At 42.6% G+C, this 25323-nt stretch overlaps 1 protein-coding gene across 1 annotated transcript; it reads left to right on the top strand.

Annotated features, from left to right (window-relative positions):
• Window positions 1-269: 269 nt before the first annotated feature.
• On the top strand, window positions 270-24499 carry LOC131394344 (zinc finger protein 709-like). The gene is made up of 4 exons (XM_058525627.1): window positions 270-354; window positions 20085-20211; window positions 20417-20477; window positions 20865-24499. Exons 1-4 carry the CDS (start codon window positions 352-354, stop codon window positions 22009-22011), a joined length of 1338 nt encoding a protein of 445 aa, XP_058381610.1. The 5' UTR covers window positions 270-351; the 3' UTR covers window positions 22012-24499.
• The last annotated feature ends 824 nt before the right edge of the window (window positions 24500-25323 follow it).

Here is a 25323-nt window from a genome sequence, read left to right as displayed (position 1 = left end):
ATTCCCTGTGCACACTTGTTTCCTGCGTTCAGAAGGGGCTGCAGGGTCCGACAAGGGGTCTCGAACTAGTTCTGTTGAAATGCAAATATCACTGGCAGCGCGGATTCTGGCCTGCCGTTACTGGGGCACGGTGGGGGCGGGGCCTTGCGAGCTGTCCAATCAGGGCCGCCGCAGAGGCAGGTGGGTGGGGCGACGCTCCGTAAACGGCGTGGGCGTCCCTACTCTCTCCGGCCTGCGTCCGGTTCCCGACTCACGTGCCTTTAACGGCCCCGGTGGCTCTGCGGCAGCCTCTGTCGCGCTGTGGCCTGCACAGGCCGCGGGAGCCGTAGGGACGACGCCGGCAGCCGGGAAATGGTGAGTGCGCGGCCAGGTGGCCCAGGACGGGAAGGAGGGCTGGTCGGAACCGGCCGTGGCGGGACCGGACTCCCCGCGGTCACCTCCGAGTCTGCGGACCCGAGTCCGCGGGGGCGCCGCTCGGACCTCAGTCCCCTCCGGCCGCAGCGTGGGGGCGGGGCCGGCAGCCGGGACCCCGGGCGTCCTGTGCTCACTGCGCGCGGCGACTTGGGCCCCGGAGCCTCTCTGGGCAGCTCTGCGCCCGCAGCCCCGCGTGTCCCCAGATGGTGCGGTGACCACGGGGAGGGTCATCGGGGACAGTCGGACTCGGTCTCCGGGGCTCCTGCTTGGGAGGAGCTGTGGTCTATGGGGTGCCCAGTCCCTCCTTCCTCCCCAGGGGCACCCGTTTTCTCCCGAGTTTTCCAAATATTTGGGGAGCAGGATCTCAAATCCACGACCCTCTCCCCCCAGCCTACCTCTTCTTAGGACTGGCAATAAATCCCTAAATTTCCAGATCCCTCCCCGCATTCCCAAAGCCAACTTCCTGTCTCCAGTTCACGGCATCGTTATCAACTATTCATCTTCCACGGTACATTTCAAACAGACGCAGTATTTTAATTATCATTTTACCACAGAGCCATTAATGGCTCTTTTTAAAGATTTATTTTTTTGTCTGTGGAGATTTTACATAACAGGGAATCAGAGATTAACCACCTGAAACCACGTTGCATGAAATCCTTGTGCCCCTCCTCCTCGGATCTTTCTGGGCACAGACAGCCCATGGGAAATCTTTGGGTGGAGGTTCATCTTGAGAAACTTTCCTGGGTGATCTGTCCTGTCAGCACTGCCTCTCCCTGGTTTGTCACTCTGAAAAGATTTATTCACTTATTTCAGCCTGTTTTTCAATAAATGTAAATTTTGTTCAATCAGTAGAGCTTGAAAGAGAGTATAAAATATTTTCAAAGACGCAGAAAGAGGTGAATTTCAGAGAAAATAAAATATTCCAGTATTTCTTTGCATTTGTTAAAAATTCTTTTCCTTTTTTTCTATCCCTAAGCTTGTGTAGTAAGTTTCTGAGGTCTGTTCTTTACTTTTGGATGTTTTCAAATGGAATTCCAGGGCTTAGACTTACAACACCTAGAAGTGTTCTAATATGATAAATTGTTTACAAAACAGTTTCTTCCCATGGAAGTAATAATTCACTGACATCTTCACTTTCTGAAAGAATAGATATTTGTGAGTTTTCTGGTTGAACTGGAAAAAGTGCCTTACAGTTTTCTTCCATCCTCTCCACACAAACACTGGGTTTGAGTGAATTTGCTGGTTCACCAAGCACTGGGTTTGTGTCATTTAAAATATCATTGCTGGGGCCGGCCCCGTGGCTTAGCGGTTAAGTGCGCACGCTCCGCTCCTGGCGGCCCGGGTTCGGATCCCGGGCGCGCACCAACGCACCGCTTCTCCGGCCATGCTGAGGCCACGTCCCACATGCAGCAACTAGAAGGATGTGCAGCTATGACATACAACTATCTACTGGGGCTTTGGGGGAAAAAATAAATAAAATTATATAAAAAAATAAAATATCATTGGTGTTCCAGAGCACCTCCAGGGGGGGCAGAGCCTGAGGGCAGTGGATCTAAGCTAAGGTCCCCTTGGGCCTGCAAAGGGAAGTACTTGAGGCGGAGTTTTTCCTGGGGAGCCTCCCCCTGCAGGTGTCCTACTGCTCACACCCCCCCATGGAAGGAGCCTCTATACTGAGAGGAGCTGCAGAGCCCTGGAAAGCTGGGGGTGCACGTGCTGGTGGGGGTAGGGAGTTATGCCCTTTCTGAGGTTGTAACTGTGGTTTACTTGGGCTTGTTTTAGACATTAGATTTGAGTTTTGCATCCACAATGTAGGTACATTCGGAGTGTAATTTGTGCACGTTGAGAAAGTCTGTGAAAGTCAGGAGTTGTGTCCTGGAGAAGGGTTTATGGACTTGACAGTTCATTTGTGTCAGAACCTTAAACTGACCCCTGCTGAGAGTTTTCTCACTTGCCACTTGCAAGAATGGAAGCCTGGAAGAGGGCGTGTTTCCATTATTTCCAGGGCAGAGGAGCGTGTGTGGACCCCCCAGAGTTCATTCCTGTGGCTGCTCAGGTGCCCCACCCTCACCTCTTGGGAAAAGGGTGGACCCTAAACTTGGGAAGGTGTTGAACCTTCTGAATGTGGGTTTTCCTTCCTTACTCTGGAGAAACAGGCTGCTTGTCTGATCTGATTGGAATATTTGTGTTTTTTTCCTTTGGATTCCTTTATCTATTGGATATTGAGACCCTTTAACTCTAGTTTTCCTTAGCACTATGTAATTTTATTCCCTGTGTGACTATGTAACATTTTTAGTTTCTTGGGCTTTGAAAATGTAAGTTGATTGAAAGATATGATGTTATTAAGGCAAGAAAATTGTGGAACCAAATAGAATTTTGGTTCCTTTTAGGCAACAGAACCTCAAGACGTGAGACGGGTGTATTTAAGTTCTCAGGTGCATTTTCCATCTTTAGATCATTGTGTGTGTCCATGTCCCTAGAGAACTTTGACATTTAAAAGGTTATACTCTTCCTGAGGCAAACAGATTCCTTTTTTAATGGATGTGAGGAAAATGTGGTTGAATTTTTATCTTAATATGAGGAAAATTACTCAAAGCTTATGTAAATCTTTGAAAATCCTACTACATTTAAGGGGCTAAACCCAAACCCCTAATGAATTATAACATGCTTCTCATTCCTGAAAATATCCCCCTGTGTGAGATATAGTAGAATACAGCTTGTCATTTTAGTTAGAAAGCAATTTGAAATTTTACATGTTGTATGGTTTGCAGTTTTATAACCATTAGTGTTTAAAGAAAGGGTTAAATTCTAGAATGGTTTCCTATGTAGAAAAGTTAAAACTAAGTTAATTTAAAATTAAATTTAAAAAGCAAAATAAATTATATAATTTTATTTATTTATTTTTTCCCCCTAAGCCCCAGTAGATAGTTGTATGTCATAGCTGCACATCCTTCTAGTTGCTGTATGTGGGACGCGGCCTCAGCATGGCCGGAGAAGCGGTGCGTCGGTGCGCACCCGGGATCTGAACCCACCGCACCCGGGATCCGAACCCCCCGGGCCGCCAGCAGCGGAGCGCGCGCACTTAACCGCTAAGCCACGGGGCCAGCCCAGCAAAATAAATTGTAAATAAAAACTATTCAGTAGTAAAATATGCTGTCAATTCCTCAGTTTATTTTAAATAATAATGCATGTGAAAATTAGCAGAAATCTGTGAGATAAGAGGGTCTAAAGTAGACTCTGCTGGAACATCCTGGTCCCCTCCAGTGCTCTTGCTTCAGCCCCCCTCAGATAACCAGTGTGGATCATTTCTTGAGCCTCCTGTTAGTGATTCTTTATATAAATCAATCTAGAATGCGTATTTTTCTTACCTACTTTGTCCTTGTAGTGAGCAGTCAGACTCCACATTTCTGCATGACTGCTCACAGCTTCAGCCTCACCCCACCCTCTTCCCCTTGGACAAGCTGATGAGAAAGCCTGGGTGTTCTCTCCTCTGGAGCAGGCAGGAGATGCCACCACACAAGCCCCTGCCTGTGTGCAGAACTCTTGCCCTGGCCCCACCCCCAAGCCCAGTGCACACCCAGGCCAGGCTCCATTTCTTGCTTTCTGAGCCCTTCCAGAGCTGCTTGAGAGGCTGACCTGCCCTCCCCCTCAGACCCCTATTATGTGAGTCCTAAGCCTTTTCCTACCCTGTGTGTGTGTGCGCGCGCTCCACACTGGCATCAGTCTCAACAAGGAACCCACCCCTCTGCAGTGACCATAACAGTTGGTGCCCTGAGCAGTGTGTCCAGACATGACCCCCACCCGTGGGTCTGTCTTCTCCTGCTCTGACTTGCTCACCTGCTCTGCTGCCTGGTGGCGGCCTGCACTGTGGGCTGCTGCTTGCTGGGGAGCCTGTGCTGTGAGCTGTGCTGCCCCACGTTGCAGTGTTGGGCCCTGTCAAGCCTGGACTGTATATTCAGATAATTCCTTATTGTTTGGGAGCAGGAGTATGGGATTGGGGTCCTCCCTAAAGTGGTCCTGGGTTAATGTCTTGGCCAGGACCTATCTGTACGTTTAGGGCAAAGCCGTGAGTGATGCTGGGTTGGCCCCAAAGTACAGGGTGGGAATGGGAGCGGGGCGACTATACTCTGTGCAAGAGTGGGTCCATCAGGTGGTCACTCTTGAAAGAGGAATTACTTTAAAAAGAGAAAGAAAAAACTACAAGACAGGAGGAAAGGCAACAGGTAGATGGTGGGCTGAGACCACACTCCTGATAGCAGAGGGCTCACCAGGATTATTAAGGACCTCTGCTGCTGGCCCTGCCTCTCCTGCAACGAAGACCCTGACCCTCAGGGTGACAGGGGACAACACCCATGGCACCCCTGTGGCACAGCAAAACCAGTTTAAGCCTGGGGTCCTGAAACACTATAAAGCAACTAATTGTCAAATGGGGGGCTCCTAACCCTGATAGCACTGTTTTGAGGCTCTTGGGAGGAAAAAATTCATAAATACCGGAGTAGAGAGGCACTCCCTCCCCTGAAGTATATCCCGTGACAAAGAAAACAAAACAGGGAAGAACAAGAGGGAGGGAACAAAAAAGAAAAATACTGAAACAAATGTCCACAATTTGACCCAAATGGAAATCCAAAATATACTGAGAGAATTTACGCAACAAAAAAGATGAAGGTACACCACTTGGCTTTTGGGCCTCCACAGTGTAAGTTCTATATTAATTTTACCATCTGCTATAATGCACTAATTTACAAAGCTTCATACAATTAATCATTACTAGGGACCAAATTATAGTTATACCTGGGATCCCACTAAATTTAAGCAAGGTGCCCCTGATGATCATAAGGCAGTTACTGAATATAATATAGAGGACAAATGGGTATATCCTTGCGTTAACCATCAGAACCGTTGTCTTGCCTAAGTTCCCGTGTTTCTAGCACTGTTATCCTAAAATATCCCCACTAAGCAGGGAGGCTCTGAACCAATGAGTTGTAAATTAAATTAAGTCTTTGGCACTTAGAAATTGGTTGACCTGGAACCCCACACACCTTTACTCCCCAGTTAAGTTAGTTAATGTGGCCCAAGGTAAATTAAACAGGGCCTTGAATTTGTATTCCTTGAGATAGTCAGGTGCAGCCACAGCAGAAGACTGAGGAGAGGCTCAGGAAGAAAAAAACATATTATACTCACATTATTTCATATCAGTCTCAGCCTAGCACTAGTGATGCCAAAATTTGTTAGCTACGAATACCTGGGGCGCCCATGCTGCGTGTAGCTGTCCCCACAGACAGCTCCCCCACTGGAGCTGATGTTGTAGCTGGGCTGGACCCTGTGGTTCTTAGTATGATTACAAGACGCACTTCAGCAGCAACTGTCAGGGAGCTTTGAGGAACAAGACTTATTACCCACGGTCCTGGAGGATACCTGGTATTAAATAACAACAATTGAACTGAGTAAAAGTTGAAGATCTAATTGGCTCTATTGAATGATTCATGAGTTGGGCAGCATTCCATCTAGCAAACAGAAAGGAGCTCCAAAGGGCTACAGAAAGGAAAGGTTTTCAAAGGCAGAGAGGGAGTGGAACAAGGTTGTTTCAGGTGAGGTCACCTTCCTTTGGGTACAAAAAGGGTCTTTCGGGGGATTACCTCATTGGTGCTGACCAGAAAATTCCAGACTGACCAGTTAAGACTACATTCCTGTGGGAGGTTGCAACTGCAATTAAATCTTGATAGGCTTAGCACAAGTGACTCCATTTTGGGCCTGTCGTTTCTTTTTAATAGTGGCATGCCCAAGCGGGGGAGGGAGAGCATGAGCAGACCAGGGGGCTCTGCCTTTATTGGGGTTCAAGGGTGGGGATGGCTAGGGTTCTGCGGGTTCACTCTTTGTTGGTGAACTTAAAACGTGAGAGTGAGAATTAAAGCACAGGATGGGAAAAGCAGGGTCACTCAAGCTGTCAGTTATCTGTGTCACCCAGGGATTTCTTTTTTTTTTTTTTTTTTTTTATTTATTTATTTTTTCCCCCCAAAGCCCCAGTAGATAGTTGTATGTCATAGCTGCACATCCTTCTAGTTGCTGTATGTGGGATGCGGCCTCAGCATGGCCGGAGAAGCGGTGCGTCAGTGCACGCCCGGGATCCGAACTCAACTGCTAAGCCACAGGCCGGCCCAGCCAGGGCTTTCTAAATGGGGAACTTCATGGGTGGGGCAGCCTGGCTCTTTATCTAGTTGTGTAGCTGGTGAGGTGGGTGTCTTTGAAATGGATGCCTCAGCAATCAAAAGCTTAACGTCAGGCACTCACATTACAGTCAATAAAGTGCCTTATTGTCAGGCACTCACACTGCACAGCAAGCCACACCTTGCCATGCAGGGCCACATGGGGAAGATACCAGGGCCGTTAGGAGGCAGAAGACTGGGGGGTGGATAGTGTTTAGGCTACAGCCGTTGTTGGTGTTCCTCCAGGAAAGGCAAGGCAGGGCAGAGTGGGCAGTTTAGGATTGGCTAGTTTGAATAATTTTGGTGGGCTTTGGGCTGTGGAGGTGGTCCCTAGTTGCCTGGCTCCTGGCCCTGGGATGATTAAGGCAGGAGAATATTGCTTCCAGGGGTGCACTGGCCAGAGAGAGGAGGTGGGCTCAGGATTGGTTAGTTTGCATATTAAAAGCATGTGCCCAGCTGGGCGCTTTGCTATCTCTTAAAATTGGCTAGCCCAGGGAGGGGCAGTCTCTCCCCAGCCAGAAAGGTATTTTAAGATGTCGAAACATCATAATGTACAGAAAATTAAAAATATTTACAATACAATTGGTCGTCTGATGTTTTGTCATCATATTAAGGAAAGTTTCAGGTGATGGTAGTGAGATGTTTAGAGAGTTGGACATATGTTGCCCTGAGCAGCATAGGAAATAGTTTATTATGAGAATTGAAGAGGAACACAAGTAGAGATCGAAGGAGTCTCTGCAGGCCAGCCCGTAGCTAAGTTACCCATGACATGGCGTTAGCTAAAATCAGTCTGAAATTTGGGGAGTCTCTAACATTATCTTGGTGGAGTTGTACAGTGTGTTAGGATGTGCTCAGGTCAAGGTGGCAGTTCTGTGGTGGGAGGGTATGCAATGATAAGTTAGTAAAGTATGTGTGATACCGGCTCAAGATAAGGTTAACATGAGGGAAGCCACGTTGTAGAAAAGAAGCCCTATTGTAACTTTGAATGACCTCTGACTAACTAACCCAGCTGGATATGCACCCTCCAGGAGATCTACCTGCTCCGTAGATTTTATGACCCCTGCTTGTGTTTGTACCTCCCAGCTGCGATAAGACATTAATCACTTTGTTCTTTTGAGTTCCTTAGGAATGTGATGACTCCCAGTCAGAGAGTCTATGCTGATAGCCATCATCAGTGACACTGAAAGATCTGGTGTGGCACTCCCAGTCTGTAACACCAGAAGGTCAACATTTGTAACCCCCTCCTCTATAACCCCCTCCCCTATATCACTGCTTCAAGATTCTGTGCCCCCCTTAAGATAGTTCTTTAGGATGCTAGTCCACCATCTTTAGGATGCTAGTCCACCATCTGATTTGCTAGCTTATTGCTTAATAAAATGCCTTTTCTCTGCCACCATCTTGCCTCTTGACAATTAGCTTTTGTCTTGCGGCAAGCAGATCCTGCCCCTTTGCACGGTAACCTGTAAAGATGAGTAGTATTTGTGTGTAATTAAAGGGAAGGAGTGGTTGTGGTGGTCATGGTGGAAAGCTAGAGGAGAATGGTAGAAGGCACTGGGGAGTGAGTGGTCCTCTTACCAGGGGTTGAGGGGTTGACTGATAAGAGGCAGGTGCCTCGTGGGGCTCCATTAATTTTTTAGAATGGTGCAGATGGTAGTAACTTATGCTGGATTTCCCTCTAGGCATGGGAGTGTAGGGGTGTCCATTTTAGCAGAGAGCAAGGAATATACCAGGATCGTGGGCTAAGCAGACAGTAAGCTCAGAAACATAATAGAATCCCTGTATTAAAGGAAGAAAAGCAATAGTCTTGTGTCCAATTCATGTCTTAGGAGAGACAGTCCATAAGGTCACTGGGGCGGAGGTTTTAGTGTCACGATGAAGTTGTCTCCAGCACAGGGGTGAAGACATCTCCAAAGGTGAACCTTGGGCTGAGGCGATGTCGTCTGAGGCGATGTCCTCTCCAGCGGTGACCTCCTGGGCCAGAGTGATGTCATCTGGGATGTGGAACTGGAGTATCCCTTCCGAGTGGGTACCCACTCCAGTTGATTTGGGTTTCCGCATTTGCCATGTTTGGTTGAAACGATGGCTTCCTTGCAGGCTTTGGGCCTTCTGATTGTAAACCAGTGAAAGCAACCAGACCAGGAGTAATTAGACCACAGTCAGCAGAGTAGTACGCAGCTGCACCTGACAGGGTTTCTTGATTTGTTATGAAGTCCAGGCTGAAATGGTTCCCATATCAGAGGAGTAACTGTCTGGCCCATGGACAATTTCCAGTGGATGGGTCCCAGCAGGGTGTGAGCCCTGGATCTGACCTCTAGCATTATGGGATGGGGGCAAGACTGAAAATTCCTGACGATGGGTTAAGGCCAGGTGGAGGAGGTCTGGCTCTGGATTATTTACTTTGCATATCAAAGGCAAGCCTGGGGAGGGGCAGTGTCTCCCCAGCCAAAAAGATTTTGTAAGATGTCAAACATCATAACATAAGAAATTTAAAAATATTTACAGGGGCCGGCCCCGTGGCTTAGCGGTTAAGTGTGCGCGCTCCGCTACTGGCGGCCCGGGTTCAGTTCCTGGGCGCGCACTGACACACCGCTTCTCCGGCCATGCTGAGGCGACGTCCCACATACAGCAACTAGAAGGATGTGCAACTATGACATACAACTATCTACTGGGGCTTTGGGGAGAAAAAGGGAAAAAAAAAATTTACAAAAACAAAACCACAATACAAAACCTCTTTAGTGAGGGGGGAATTACCCCAGTGCTTCTCCTTTGAACAGCCAAATTTGGCCTGTTCTTAAACCTGGAAGAACGAATGACACCTCACAGTGGATTACTGCACCCTGGAGGCTGTGGTCACAGCAAATACAGCCCTATACCCTGTCCCCAACATTACGGAAGTTACTGACTCCACCCAATCAGCACCTGGTAAACATTCTGCTCTCACAGATTAGGCTCAGTCTGTTCTGTTCAGTGCTGTGTCCACAGCCTCTCGGCTGCACTTGGCCTTCCCCTCTGAAGGGACATGACACACCTTTACAGGGTTACCCTCAGGGAACCTCAACACCGTTGCCTGTGCACACAGCCTCTGCAGGGAGGTTTTTTTTTTAAAGATTTTATTTATTTATTTTCCCTCCAAAGCCCCGGTAGATAGTTGTATGTCATAGCTGCACATCCTTCTAGTTGCTGTATGTGAGACACGGCCTCAGCATGGCCAGAGAAGCGGTGCGTCAGTGCGCACCCGGGATCCAAACCCGGGCCGCCAGCAGCGGAGTGCGCACACTTAACTGCTAAGCCACCGGGCCGGCCCTGCAGGGAGGTTCTGAACTGCACCCACCTTGCTCCAGGAGCACATGTCTGATATTATGCTAATGACATCCTCCTCTGAGAAAGTTCATTTGACATTCATTCAGGACATACAAACACTGAACAAAGGAGCTCACAAAAAGCAGATGGGCCATTACCCATACATAAAGTGAGAGGCCCTGACATCTTGGTTAAATTTCTGAAAATTATTTGTTAAACAAGGGGCGGCTCCCTCCCTGACACGGTGAAATAGCTGTTGTCCCTCTCAGCACCCGTGACATTGTCTAGATTGTTTTGGGTCTGGAGATAACATATTCCTTGCTTTTACTTGAGCCCATTTATGCTGTTACTTGCAAATTGGCCCACCTTGGGGGCATCCCTAACACAGACGGCTCTAGACTGTGTTTAAATTGCCATACAACAGGGACTCTTGCTAGTACCCTCGGAGTGTCCTTCAAGATAGTCTTCAGTGACCTCCTGCCATGCCTTCTGGAGCTACCATGATAGCCTTAAGTTGTCCATAGGCTTCTGATGCAAGAAACTGCTCTCCTCAGCCCCACACTATATGTCATTAGAGCCGCAATTGTCACCAAGTACTGGACTCTTCAGGAAATAGAGGCTCTCCCAGGCCCTGAGCATGTGACCCTCCACCCATTATGCCTTGGAACCTGGAAACAGCATCCTGTGAGCTCAGCACAGCTACCAAGACCTTGCAACATAATAGAGCCACACCTTGGCTCTCTGGCATATCCCACCTGCAGGAGGAGGTGGCCTCTCCTCTCCCCCATCCCTCGCCAGATGCCGTGGTGCTAAAGGAGGTCACTCCTCTCCCAGAGCTTTTGGCTCCCTGGGGATTTCCTTGGGTTTAGCTGAGTGAACAGCGATGGAGAGTTCTTGGGCTTTAGATGACATCACCACAGTCTGCTCACGCAGAGTTGTTGCTTTTCATTCCTTAACTGGGGACATGCCTGATGAAGGATGGGACCCAGTTTGGACAGCTGACCAAACATCAGGCAGTCATCTGAGCTCTGGCCAACAATTACCTCCATCCATACACATTTACAGACTCTTGGGTCGTTCTCTAAGAGTTCCCCTTTGTGGTAAAAGAACTCTGAGAATCTCTTGCCTGACAGATACCCAAAAGAGAAATCAACGTAATGCTTGTCTCCACTTATACTAAGTGCACAGTACAAGGCCTCACCAGGACACTCCTTATCCAAGTCAGACTTGCAGACACTCCTGATAGCAACCAAGGCGCTCATTTCACTTCTCAGTTACGCAGTGCTGGGCTCATCTCATCAGATGGATGGATCATGGATTGCTTATCCACTCACCTATTGAAGGATATCTTGGTTAACTTTAGGTTTTGGCAATTATTAATAAAACCCCTATAAACATTGCTGTGCAGGTTTTTGTGTGAATATAAGCTTTCAACTTATTTGGGTAAAGAGTGTGATTGCTAGATCCTATGGTAAAGTATGTTTAATTTTTTTAAGAAACTGCCTTTCTTCCAAAGGAGGCATACCAGTGTCCCTTCCCACCAGCAGGGAATGAGGGCTCCTGTGCTCCAGATCGTTGCCATCATTTGGTGTTCTCAGTGTTTTGAATTTTAGCTATTCCAATAAGAGTGTAGTGATTATCTCATTGTTTTATTTGCAATTCCCTGCGTCTTTTCATGTGCTTATTTACCATCGGTATATTTTCTTTGGTGAGGTGTGTGTTCACATCTTTTGCTTATTTTTAATTGGGTTCTTCTTATGTTGAGTTTTAAGAGTTTTTTGAATATTTTAGATACCAGTCTTTTTTCAGTTAAGTGTTTTGCAAAGATTTTCTCCCAGGCTGTGGCTTGTCTTTTCAATCTCTGAACATTGTCTTTTGCAGAGCAGCAGTTTTTCATTTTAATGAAGTCAAACTTACCACTTTTTTTCTTGCATGGATCTTGCTTTTGGTGTTGTATCTAAAAATTCATCACCTAACCTGAGGTCACCTAGATTTCCTCCTATGTTATTTTCTAGGAGTTTGATAGTTTTGCATTACATTTTAGATCTGTGTTCCTTTTTGTGAAATGTGTAAGGTCTATCTGTGTCTAGATTCTTTTTTGTTTGTTTGTTTTGCATGTGGATGTCCAGTTTTCCAGCACTATTTGTTGAAGACTCTTTTTTCTCCATTGAATTGCCTTTGGTCCTTTGTCAGAGATCAGTTGACTATATTTGTATGGCTCTATAGGAAAGCATTGACTTATGTATATTCCCATTGTATCTTTCAACCTTTCTATAGTCTTATTAGTTCTAGGAATTTTCTTTGTTGTGGATTCTTTGAGATTTTCTTCATAGACAATCATATCATATGCAATACAGACAGTTTTATTTCTTATTTCCCATTCTGTATGCCTTTTATTTCCTTTTCTTATCTTGTTTCATTAGCTAGGACTTCCTGTACAATGTTGAATAGAAGTGATCTTACCAGGAAAACATCTAGTTTCTCATCATTAAGTATGATTTTAGCTGCACATTTCTTGTAGATGTTTTTTGTCAAGAAGAGGAAGTTCCCTTCTTTTCTTTGTTTGCTATCATAAATGGATGTTGGGTTTGGTCGAATGCTTTTTCATTTCCGTTTATAGGCGCACCTTGGAGATATTGCGGGTTCAATTCCAGGCCACTGCAATAAAGCAAATATTGCAATAAAGCAAGTCACACGAATTTTTTAGTTTCCCAGTGTATATAAAAGTTATACTTACACTATGTTGTAGTCTATTAAATGTGCAATAAGCATTGTGTCTAAAAAAACAATTTACATACCTTAATTAAAAAATATTTTGTTGCTAAAAAATGCTAACCATCATCTGAGCCTTCAGTGACTCATTATCTTTTTGCTGGTGGAGATCTTGTAAAAAATGCAAAATCGACGAAGCACAATAAAGTGAAGAGCAATAAAATGAGGTATTCATATACCTCAATAAAATCCTTTCATTTCTGGGATTAATAATTTCTGTCTTCCCTCTTTTTCTTCTCAGTTAGCTTGATGTTTATCAATTTTATTAATCTTTTCAAAGAACTAGCTTTTGGTTTTGTTAATTTTCTCTGTTGATTTCACACAATTACATTGATTTCTAATTTTTATTTCTTTTCTTGTACTTACTTTAGATTTAATTTGCTTTTCTTTTTTTTTATTCATTTATTTTTTCCCCCCAAAGCCCCAGTAGATAGTTGTATGTCATAGCTGCACATCCTTCTAGTTGCTGTATGTGGGACGCAGCCTCAGCATGGCCGGAGAAGTGGTGCATCCGTGGGCACCCGGGATCCGAACCCGGGCCGCCAGCAGCGGAGCGCGTGCACTTAACCGCTAAGCCAGGGGCCGGCCCTGCTTTTCTTTTTGTAATTTCCTAAGGTAGATATTTACATCATTGATTACAGGTCTGTCTTCTTTTGTATGCATTCAGTGGTGTAAATTTCCCTCTGGGCACTGCTTTTGCTACATCCCACAAACTTTGATGAGTTATATTTTCACTTAATTCAAAATAATTTTTTATTGCTCTTAAGACTTCTTTTAGGGCCGGCCCCGTGGCTTAGCGGTTAAGTGCCCATGCTTCGCTACTGGCAGCTCAGGTTCGGATCCCAGGCGCGCACTGACCCACCACTTATCCAGCCACGCTGAGGTGGCGTCCCACATACAGCAACTAGAAGGATGTGCAACTATGACATACAACTACCTACTGGGGCTTTGGAGAGAAAAAGGGGGAAAAAAGGAGGAGGATTGGCAATAGATGTTAGGTCAGGGCTGGTCTTCCTCAGCAAAAAGAGGAGGATTAGCATGGATGTTAGCTCAGGGCTGATCTTCCTCACACACACACACAAGACTTCTTTTATTCATGTGTTATTTAGAAGTGTGGCATATAATCTCCAAGTATTTGGGAGTTCCCCAACTGTCTTTCTCTTATTGATTTCTAGATTGATACCGTTTTGATCTGAGAGTGTATTTTGTATGATTTCTATTCTTTCAAATCCGTTAAGGTGTGTTTTATGTCCCAGAATGTTTCACGTGAGCTGGAGAAGAATATGTATTCTGCTGCTGTTACATGAAGTATTTCTTGAATTTCAATTAAATCTGGTTGTTTGATGGTGCTGTTCAATTCAAATATGTCCTTCCCGATTTTCTGCCTGCTGGAACTCTTATTAATTGCTAGTAGGGAGGTGTTGACGTCGCTGGTTATGATAGTGGATTCATCTATTTCTGCTGCAGTCCTATCAGTTTTGCCTCATGTATTTTGCCACAGTGCTGTTTGCACATAGATGTGAAGGACTGCTGTATCTTCCTGGACCTCTCACCCTTTATCATTACATAATGCCCCTCTTTATCCTTGTGAGTTTTCCTTGCTCTGAAGTCTATATTGTCTGAAATTCATAGCGCTATGCCAGCTTTCTTTTGTTTACTGTTAGCATTGTATATCTTCATCCTTTAACTGTCTTTATATTTAAAGTATGTTTCTTGTAGACAACATATACTTATTTTTTTATCTGCTGTGACAGTTTCTTTCACTTGTACTTAGACCATTGACTTTTAAAGTGATTATTGATCTAGTTGGATTAATATCTACTATAATTTTTTGTGTTTTCTGTTTGTTGCCCTTGTTCTTTCTTTCCTTTTTTGTCTTCCACCTTTTTTCTGCCTTTTGTGGCTTTAATTGAGCATTTTGCCTGAGTCCATTTTTTCTACTTTCTTAGTATATCAGTTATATGTTTTTAGAACTTGTTTAGTGGTTGCCCTTGATTTTGCAGTAGACATTACTACTAACCCAAGTCCTCTCTCGTGTAACGTTACACCATTTCACTGGATGTGCAAGTACTTCATAACAGCGTGTTCCAATTCCTCCTTTCCTGTCCCTTGTAACATTGCTATCATTCATTTCACTTATCCAAAAGCTACAATTACTGAATATGTTGTTACTTTTATTATTTTGAACAGCTATATGTCAGATTAATTAAGAAGAAGAAAAACAAATGATTTTATTTTACCTTCATGCATTCTTTCTGTAATGCTCTACCTTTTTTTCCCACCATTTTCTTTCTTTCTGATGAATTTCTTGAACATTTGTTGCAGAGTAGGTGTCCTAGTGACAAATTCTCTCAATTTTTATTTGTCTCAGAAAATCTTTATTTCTCCCTCATTTTTTTTTAAGTAATTTCTCCTGGATTTATTTATTTTGGGTTTTTTTGAGGAAGATTCACCCTGAGCTAACATCTGTTGCCAATCTTCCTCTTTTTCTTTTTTCTCCCCAAAGCCCCAGTACATAGTTGTGTATCCTAGTTGTAGGTCCTTCTAGTTCTTCTATGTGGGACACTGCCTCAGCCTGGCTAGATGAGTGGTGAGTAGGTCTGCACCCAGGATCCAAACCAGTGAACCCCAGGCCACCAAAGTGGAACATGTGAACTTAACCGCTATGCCACCAGGCCAGCCCCATCTCCCTCACTTTTAAAGGATAATTTTTGCTCAATACAGGGTTCTAGTTGTATTGTTTTTTCTTTCATCACTTTATTTCACAGCGCTCCCTTCTTGCATGCATGGTTTATGAAAAGAGATCCAATTTGATTCTTATCCTTGTTTCTCTATAAGTAAGGTGTTTTTTCTTTTCTGGCTTCTTACAGTATTTTCTCTTTGTCTTTGATTTCTCTCCATTTTGAATATGGTATACCTGGGTGTACCTTTCTTAGTATTTGTCCTGCTTAGTGTTCTCTGAGCTTCCTGAATTTGTGCTTTTCGTGTTTTTCATTAATTTTAGGAAAATCTCAGTCACTATTGCTTCACTCATTTCTTTTTTCTGTTCCTTTTTTTCTTACTTATTCTTTAGGTATTCCCATTATGTAATTGTCCCACAGTTATTCTGGATAACTGGATATTATCCAGATATTCTGGATATTCTGTTTGGTCATTTTTGCTCTTTTTTTAATCTTTGCATTTCAGATTGGAAGATTCTATTGATACTTCTTTAAGCTCCCTGATTCTTTTCTTGGTCATTTCCAGTGCATTGATGAACCCCTCAATGGCATTCTTCATTTTTGTTAGTGTTTTTTATTTCTTGCATTCCCTTATGATTCTTTCTTAGGGTTCCATCTCTGCTTACATTACCCATCTCTTCCTGCATGTTGTCCACTCTTAGAGCCCTTAGCATATTAATCATGATTGTTTTCAGTTTCTGGTCTGGTAATTCTTGGCATATGTGTGGTGTCATCCATCTCTACATCTCAAACAAACCTTGGGTGGGGTTCATCTGCCTCTGCCAAGTGACCATAACAGTTATAGAAAAGATAACATGGTATATACATTGCAGTACATTTTGCTTAATTGTTCTGTTGATAAAACTCACAGATCGCTACATATCAATATATGCCACTCTTTGTATTTCTAAAGGTACATATAATGATGAGCTTATGTAACCTATTCTTTCCAAATGGACACTTGGCTTGTTACCAATTTTTGCTGCCAAAACTGTGAATTAAAACTCAGATTGCCGTGTTACAGGGCAAACAAAGATATACAAATCATGTTCTTCTCCAAACTTAATTAATTCTTTAAATTTTTATCATCAAATATATTCAGAAAAGAATGTACAAAATGGCTTTTGGCAAGATTTAATAATAGCAATATAATAGCCTTGGAATAATCATCAAAATTCAGAAATGGGCCTTGGGTAGTTAGAATCTCCTGATGTTCTCTTCTCTGATTTATCTCCATCTTGCCCTTTCAGTGATCAATGTCCTGATTCTTTGGTTATTCTTCCTACCTTTAGCATCTTTTATTTTTCACTAAGCAGTGTTCTTTTAGTTTTGCCTCCTTTGAACTTTGAATATAAGAGTATTAATGGAGGGCTGGCCCCGTGGCTTAGTGGTTAAGTGCACACGCTCCGGTACTGGCGGCCTGGGTTCAGATCCTGGGCACGCACTGACGCACCGCTTCTCTGGGCATGCTGAGGCTGCATCCCACACTCAGCAACTAGAAGGATGTGCAACTATGACATACAACTATCTACTGGGGCTTTGGGGGGAAAAAGGAGGAGGATTGGCAATAGGTGTTAGCTCAGGGCTGATCTTCCTCACAAAAAGAATAAATAAATAAAATCTTATATCACATTTATTACAGATGTTTTTCTCCCACTTCATTGTTTGTTAACTCTCTTAATTTTAATATATTTGAGTTTGTCAGTCTCTTCCTTTATGGCTCACTCTTTCTTGTATGAGAAAATTCTCCCTATACTTGCATCAAAAATACAATTACCTTACTTCTGAAAGTGTTTTAGTTTTATCTTTCACATTTAAATCTACAATAAATTTATTATTGTCCTTGGAATAGAGAGGAATACAGTGCATTTTCCAATTAGGAAATGGTTTGTCCCTGCCCCATGTATTCAAGTGTTCATGGTGTCTGCCACTGCCCTGCAATGCTGCTCTGTCCTTGACCAACTTTCCATACACACGCTGGCCCGTGGAAGACTCTTGCTTTCCCTTGATCTGTTTATCTCTCTGCTAATACTATGCTGACTGGAATACTATAGTTTGAAAATCTTTGATGTATGTTAGGCAAGTCATTATTACCTTGTTCTTCAAAGACTGACCTTCGTTCTACATTTGTTCTTCCTATTAAGTTTGGAGAAGTACTTTTTTTTTGCTGAGGAAGACCGGCTCTGAGCTAACACCTATTGCCAATCCTCCTCCTTTTTCTTCCCCAAAGCCCCAGTAGATAGTTGTATGTCATAGTTGCACATCCTGCTGGTTGCTGTACGTGGGACACAGCCTCAGCACGGCCGGACAGGCAGTGCATCAGTGTGCGCCCAGGATCTGAACCTGGGCCGCGAGTAGCAGAGCGCACGCACTTAACCACTAAGCCACAGGGCCGGCCCTGGAGAAGTACTTTTGTTGACTCCTGAAAAGTCTGTTTGGGGGATTTATGAAATTTTATAAAGATATAATTTGGGATCGGTAACATCTTGATGCATGGAGTTCTTTTTAAGAACATGTGCCATCTTTCCACTTATTTCATTCTGCCTTGACATTACCAAAAAATTTTTTCAATTTTTATATTAGGATAGTTAATTATCTTTCATTAGTCTATTTAGTACTTAATTAAATTTGATTAGAGGGAAACTAGGTGCAAGCTTCCAAATGTTCTCTCTTACTGTAATCATGTAAGGTGAGCTCAGTTTCCCAAGCAAAAGTTGTGACAACACACGTGTAGTATTTTCTACCAGGGAAGTTCATTAGGGACTCAGTGTGCAGTGTTTTTTGAGGGCTGATCATGTAGGCACTCTCTCCTGTAACAAAAGTCCAGACTCAGAAGGAGTCTCCATTGTGGACTTCAATGAACTCACTTGCAAGCTACAACTCTTATCTGGTTTCTTAAGATCAGCAAGGCCCAGGGATACACTGTTACGGTTCTGCTGGAAAGAGCTTTTCCGTCATCTTAGCATCTCAATATGTGTGTTACCAGGCAATAGGCTTGCTCTGCTCACCACAGTCTGAGCCAGTTAATCACAGCAAGCTAGAGATCAAGAAAGGAAGTTTTAATTTGATTAGCCAGCAAAATCAGGAAGATGGCAGATTAATGTCTCAAAAAGAAATCTTCAAAGATTACAGAATCTTGAGGCAGTTATATACGGAAAATGAGCAGTAAGGAGGGGGTCCAAGGATGTTGGTCTCCAGGCATGATGGACTCCAGGCATCACATAGTTCCATCCTTCTGTCAGCTGTGATGGATACCTTGTAGGTGTGTTTCTTGCCTGTGGTCAGCCTGTTCCTGGAGAGAAACTCATAGAACAAAGTTTTTAATGTATCAAGCTATTGCGGAGTACATACTTAAGCAGAGGCCATAAATCAGGAGAGCATGTGAACTTTTTAGAGTATATGCAGAGCAGCAAGTAGTGACACAGAGGAGGGGCTGGGGCCATGTAGTATAACAAGGTGGCCTCACTTGTGCTCACTTCACGTGTATGTGTGCTGAAAATTGGTAGGAAGCAACCCTAAGGCCCATGGGTATATATGCCTTCTTCCTCATGCCTGAGCTCTAACTTCTGATTAACTTGCCAGCTTCATGAAATGGGACAGTTGGAATGAGTATTGTGATAAATATTAAACAAACAAGTTAAAATTAATAATTGTCCATAAGAATATTTTTATTCAGCCAGCTGAAAACTGACTCCTTCTGGCCTGGAGTATTTCCGGACAGCATGGCCAGCTGGACCTTGTTGCAAGTTGGATCTCCATAAGCCTCCTGGCTTCTCATGTTTGGTGGTGGGAATGGAAGAAAAAGCTTCCAGTTCTTCACTGTGTTTTATTCATTAAAATCTTATCCATATTTGACCATGTGCCTCGTGGAGTGCTGAGTGATATGGTAGATAAGAAGGAAGGAGATCAAAGTGTTTTTCTCACAAGGAATTAAGATTTTATTTATTTATTTATTTATTTTATTTTTTCCCCCCAAAGCCCCAGTAGATAGTTGTATGTCATAGCTGCACATCCTTCTAGTTGCTGTATGTGGGACTCGGCCTCAGGATGGACGGAGAAGTAGTGCCTCAATGCGCACCCGGGATCCGAACCCGGGGTCACCAGCATTGCAGCGCACGCACTTAACCACCAAGCCACAGGGCCGGCCCTCTCACAAGGAATTGATGGTCTTAAAATGGAAACATTTTTTTATTTTTATAGCATTACAGTCATATGCTGCATAATGACATTTTTGTCAACAACAGACCTCATATACAACAGTGGTCCCGTAAGATAAGCACTATATAGCCTAGGTGTGTAGTGGGCTATACCATCTAGGTTTGTATAAGTAGACTCTGTGAAGTTCACACAATGACAAAATTGCCTAATGATGCATTTCTCAGAATGTATCCCCCTTGTTAAGTGACACTTGACTTTCATTTCTTCAGGGTGTTCTAGACTCTGCCATTAGAGAGCAATAAGACTTGAAGTGATCAGAGTAAAAATGTGGAAATAATTTCTATGTGTTCATGAGCAGTTATGTTTATGAGGAATTGAATGTGTACAGAGAATAAGAGTTCTGACGACCAAGCCATAGAATCAATGTTTTGAGGTCATACATGAACTTCTTATGAATTAAGTATAGATCCCCAGTGCTGTCAGTCTCATCCATTCTCTACACGTACGTGGGATGGTTTAGGACCCAGTGGCCTTTGAAGATGTGGCTGTGAAGTTCACCCTGGAGGAGTGGGCTCTGCTGAACCCTTTGCAGAAGAAACTCTACAGAGATGTGATGCAGGAAACCTTCAGGAACTTGGCCTCAGTAGGTAAGAATGAGGACATTCCTTCACTTAGTCAGTTAGAAAACAAGTATTTCTTGCTTATCAACACTGTTATAAGATGTGGAAGGTGGAAAGGGAATAGTTTGGTAAATAAACTAGGCATGGTCACAGCTCATCATGGACCTAGAATCTAATAATTTTTCTGTAATTTCTAATAATTTTTAATGATTTTTCTGGGTCTGTATTTTAGGGAAAAAATGGGACTATCATGACATTGAAGATCAGTACAAAATCCAAGGGAGAAATCTAAGGTGAGTTGCACTCACAAGAGAAAGCAGCATCCCACAAGAGAATCTTAGTATATCATGAAATTTTTTTTAAAAAGCAAAGTATATAAGCCCAGTTTCTAATAAATTTTTTGAAAATTTTCACCAAAAATGTTTTCTTAAATATGATATGTTCAGTGTTTACAAAATAGTTCACTTGGAAACAGTATTTTAAAGCCCACAGATGACTGTCACTGTTTTGAAAATAACTATAGTCGAGCCCTCTTGTAGATCATTCAGTTTATTCACTTTCAAACAATTCAGACAAGGCAAAAAACATAAACATAAATGATAAAAATGTAATTCTAATACCGATTAATAAACATAAACTCATTAATAAACCATTCATAATGTGCTTCTCATTTTTTATAGAAGTACTATGGGAGAGAGACTCTGTGAAAGTAAAGAAGGTAGTCAGTGTGGAGAAACCATCAGCCAGATTCTAAGTCTTAATCTGAACAAAAAACCTCCTATTGGAGTAAAACCATGTGAATGCAGTGTGTGTGGAAAAGTCTTTGTGCGTCATTCATCCCTTAATAGGCACATCAGATGTCACACCCAACACAAACCATATGAGTATCAGGAATCTGGAGAGAAGCCATATAAATGTAAAGAATGTGGAAAAGCCTTCAGTTATCTCCAATCTTTTCAAAAACATGAAAGAAATCACAATGGAAAGAAACCCTTTAAATGTAAGGAATGTGGGAAAACCTTCAGTTTTCACCAATCAATTCAAAGACATGAATGGACTCACACTGGAGAGAAACCCTATGAATGTAAAAAATGTGGAAAAGCCTTCATTTATCGCCAGTCTTTTCAAAAACATGAAAGAAATCACAATGGACAGAAACCCTTTACATGTAATAAATGTGGGAAAGCTTTCAGTTACCGCCAGTCTGTTCAAAGGCATGAAAGGACACACACTGAGAATCCTTATGAATGTAAAAAATGTAGGAAAATCTTTAGTTCATCTCTAGATTTACAAATACATGAAAGAACTCACACTGGAGAGAAACCCTATGCATGCAAGGTATGTGGGAAAACCTTCACTTACATCACAAGTATTCGAACACACATGATATTGCACACAGGAGATGGACCTTATAAATGTAAAGAATGCGGAAAAGCATTCAATAATCCCAGTACATTTAGAATACATGAAAGAACTCACACTGGAGAGAAACCCTATGAATGTAAGAAATGTGGAAAAGCCTTCAGTTATCTCCAATCCTTTCAAGTGCATGAAAGAACTCACACTGGAGAGAAACCCTATGAATGTAAGGAATGTGGAAAAGCCTTCATTTATCACACAGTCTTTCGAGGACACATGAGAGTGCACACTGGAGAGAAACCCTATAAATGTAAAGAATGTGGGAAAGCCTTCAGTCGTCCCAGCACATTTCAAAGCCATGAAAGAACTCACACTGGAGAGAGACCTCTTAAATGTAAGCATTGTGGGAAAGCTTTTAATTGGCCCTCATCCTTAAAAAGCCATGTGATGAGAAAGCACAATGGATAGCAAGCCTATAAATGTGAAAACTAGAAGAAAGGTTTCAATTTTAACAAATACTTTCGAAGTCATGTGAAAACTCCCACTGGAGAGAAATCCTATAAATGTAAGTAATAGGAGAAAGCCTGATGCAAATTAACTCATGTATAATAAGCCATAAAATTCAGAATGTGAAAGAACTGTTGTAAGATCATGATAACCTTAAGCAAATAGTCCTTTATTTCTCCAGCAAAAATGGATTTATTCTTGATAGCAAAGAATTACAATTCAGGATCTGCAACCATGGTGAACCATATGCAAGCACTGAGCAACAAGGGGAGGAGAAACTCGTGTATAGAGGGGATGAGGAAGTTGGGAGGGCTGTTGTAAACAAAGAGTCCATTGGAGGAGACTGGGAGTTCAGAGTGTAGTGGCTTTTCATTGGCTGATTGTGACAGCCTCTCATCAGCTGAGCTGTTGCTGGGGAAGAAGAGGAAGTCTTTCTTCTTCCTTTTGGGCTCTGCAGTCATTGAAGGACATGAGAGCTCCCCCTCTGGCCTCCTCACTCCATTTTACATGAGTTTTCTGTTTATTAATTTTCAAAATTATAAATACGTTGTCTTTATCAGTGCCTCATTCTTAGAGTGGATCTCTGGATTTCTACTTCATACTTTCGCAAATAAACATTGAGATGAGATAATTCTCTAGGTACGCTTTAAGCATTAGTACATAAATTTATTTATTTTTGCTGAGGAAGACTGGCCCTGAGCTAACATCTATTGCCAATCCTCCTCCTCTTTTTTTGTCCCTTTTTCTTCCCAAGGCCCCAGTAGTTGTATGTCATAGTTGCACATCCTTTCTAGTTGCTGTATGTGGGACGCCGCCTCAGCATGGCCGGACAAGCAGTGCGCCAGTTCGTGCCCAGGATCCAAACCCAGGCCGCCAGTAGTAGAGTGCGTGCACTTAACCACTAAGCCACAGGGCCAGCCCTAGTACATAAATTTAATAGGTAGTGTTTTTTTCTCTTAAATCAGTTAATAAAATTTTTGTCTTTCCATTTTGAAGTCTTGAATCCATGGGTGAATTAGAGAGTATTTCTAATATGCAAGTGGATTTAATTTTCTATAATTTTGTGTTATTTTAGTATAATATTTTAATTGTTCTGTGAGGGACCATTGAAAAATGACATTTTGGTATTTGTTGGGATTTTCCTATTGGCCTCGTGTGGCAGGTGCTGGATATTCCTTACCCATTATAAATAGTCCTCCTTTCTTATGAGAAAAGCTTTCTTTTTCTTTCATCAGAAGAGCCTTATTTCCATTTTCCTTGCTAATAAATAGTTGGCATAAATTTGTAAGTATGCAAAGTTTATCATTGAGTATAATCTCACTTGAATTACTATTTGCATCTTTTCCATTTATTCTTTATCATTGCTTCTGACTATGCTTTGGATAATAGACTTTACATTAAGAAAAGAGACCTGTGGGGCCTGCCCAGTGGCACAGCAGTTAAGTGTGCACTCCCTGCTTTGGCGGCCCTAGGGTTCGCAGGTTCGGATCCCAGGTGCGCACTGACGCACTGCTTGTCAAGCCATGCTGTGGCGGCATCCCATATAAAGTGGAGGAAGATGGGCATGGATGTTAGCTGAGGGCCAATATTCCTCAGCAAAAAAGAGGAGGATTGGCATCGGATGTTAGCACAGTGCTGATCTTCCTCACAAAAAAAAAGAAAAGAGACCTGTGATAGGACAGTAAAATGTAGAATTGGAGATGGCTCTCCTGGAATGTATTATGTCAATATGGCTAATGTTGTAACCTACATTTTCTAGAACTTGTTCTTTTTATGGTTCCATGTTAGAATTCACCAGTAGCCTCACTTGCATGAGATTTGCCGAAGCAAAGAAGGCCTTAGTTTTGGGAACCATGGTACAAAGAGAGAAGATGCGTAGGATTTTCGAATACACTGTCTTCCAGCCCATTTTCCTGATTCTTTGCCCTGCCAGCCAAGAGTGTTCTCAAAACCAACAGTGACTACCTGGTTTCTATTTTTTCAGAGCTGTAGGTTTCAACAGATACCTCCATAAGTTCCACAGCAAGATCTGACACAGTTTGAGAATGCTCTCTGAAGTACTGACTCCACTCTTTAGATTATATTTGTATAAGGTCTAATTTGTATAGTAAACACCTTGTTCTGTTAATACTGTAGTGACTATATGTTCCTGATTCCACCAACTCAGCTACAATGATGCAGTCAAAAGGAATCACATGGGAGTTTGTTCCTCTGCTGCTCTGACCCAGTCCTTCCATGTGAGAATTAGCATCTTTCTCTTATCAGGCAGATTGTGGGTGTTTCTGATTACTCACAGCTGAACATAATTCCTCAGTACATTTTCACTTATATTTGTGTGTGATTTAAAACAATGTTTATTTTTTGGTTTGTTGATTCTGTAAATGTTTCTTAGAAATATTTTATTAACTGTTCCAGACAACTTGTATACTAACAAATATTATTTTTTCCATTTCCTGATAGGATGTATTAAAACATCTCATTGCAACTGTGGATTTTCAGATCAACTTGTAATTTTGTCAAATTAATCATTATACATTCCGAGTTAATATCACCATGTGTGTACAAGTATTTTTTCCTCAAATTTTATTTTTTATTCTATAGTTATAATTTTTGTCATGAAACTAATTTCTCATTTATTCATAACACCAAAAACTTATATCATGGCTTCGTCAGTGCCATCTTGTCAAAGACTACCAGGATGGCATCTGTAGTCAAAGAGAAGGGTGTAATGAATTGTAGTAATAAGGATGACTGCAAACCATAAATGACAATGGGCTGTATCAGTAAGAGGGTGCTCAAAAGATCTTCTTACACAATTTGGGCTTGTGAGACTCTTAGGGAAATTAATACATTTACAAGCAGCCATTTATACAGGGGAATTGGGAGGGAAAAAAACACACCTACAGACCCGGGGAAAACCCATGCCCAGAAGAGGCCTGAGAAGACCTTAGGCTTTCATGCCAAGCTGATAGTAGAGGTCTTCCCCCGCACGGAATCAGGCTGTAAAGAGTAGGAGATGTGGCTGTTTTTTCAAATACCCAATTTTCAACAAAAGATCATGAGGCATACAAAGAAACTGGGAAACATGGCCCACTCAAAGGAACAAAATAAATCACAAATTTCCTGAAACACACCCTAAAGAAACAGAGGCTTCAGACTTAGTAGACAATGACTAAAACAACAGTCTTAAATATGCTCAAAGAGCTTAAGGAAAACAGAGAACTAAAGGAAGTGAGGAAAACCATATATGAACAAAATAAGAATACCAAAGAG

The sequence above is a fragment of the Diceros bicornis genome, chromosome 30 (assembly GCF_020826845.1).
Source record: "Diceros bicornis minor isolate mBicDic1 chromosome 30, mDicBic1.mat.cur, whole genome shotgun sequence".
NCBI lineage: Eukaryota > Metazoa > Chordata > Mammalia > Perissodactyla > Rhinocerotidae > Diceros > Diceros bicornis.
This window is presented reverse-complemented; position numbering and strand designations above follow the sequence as displayed.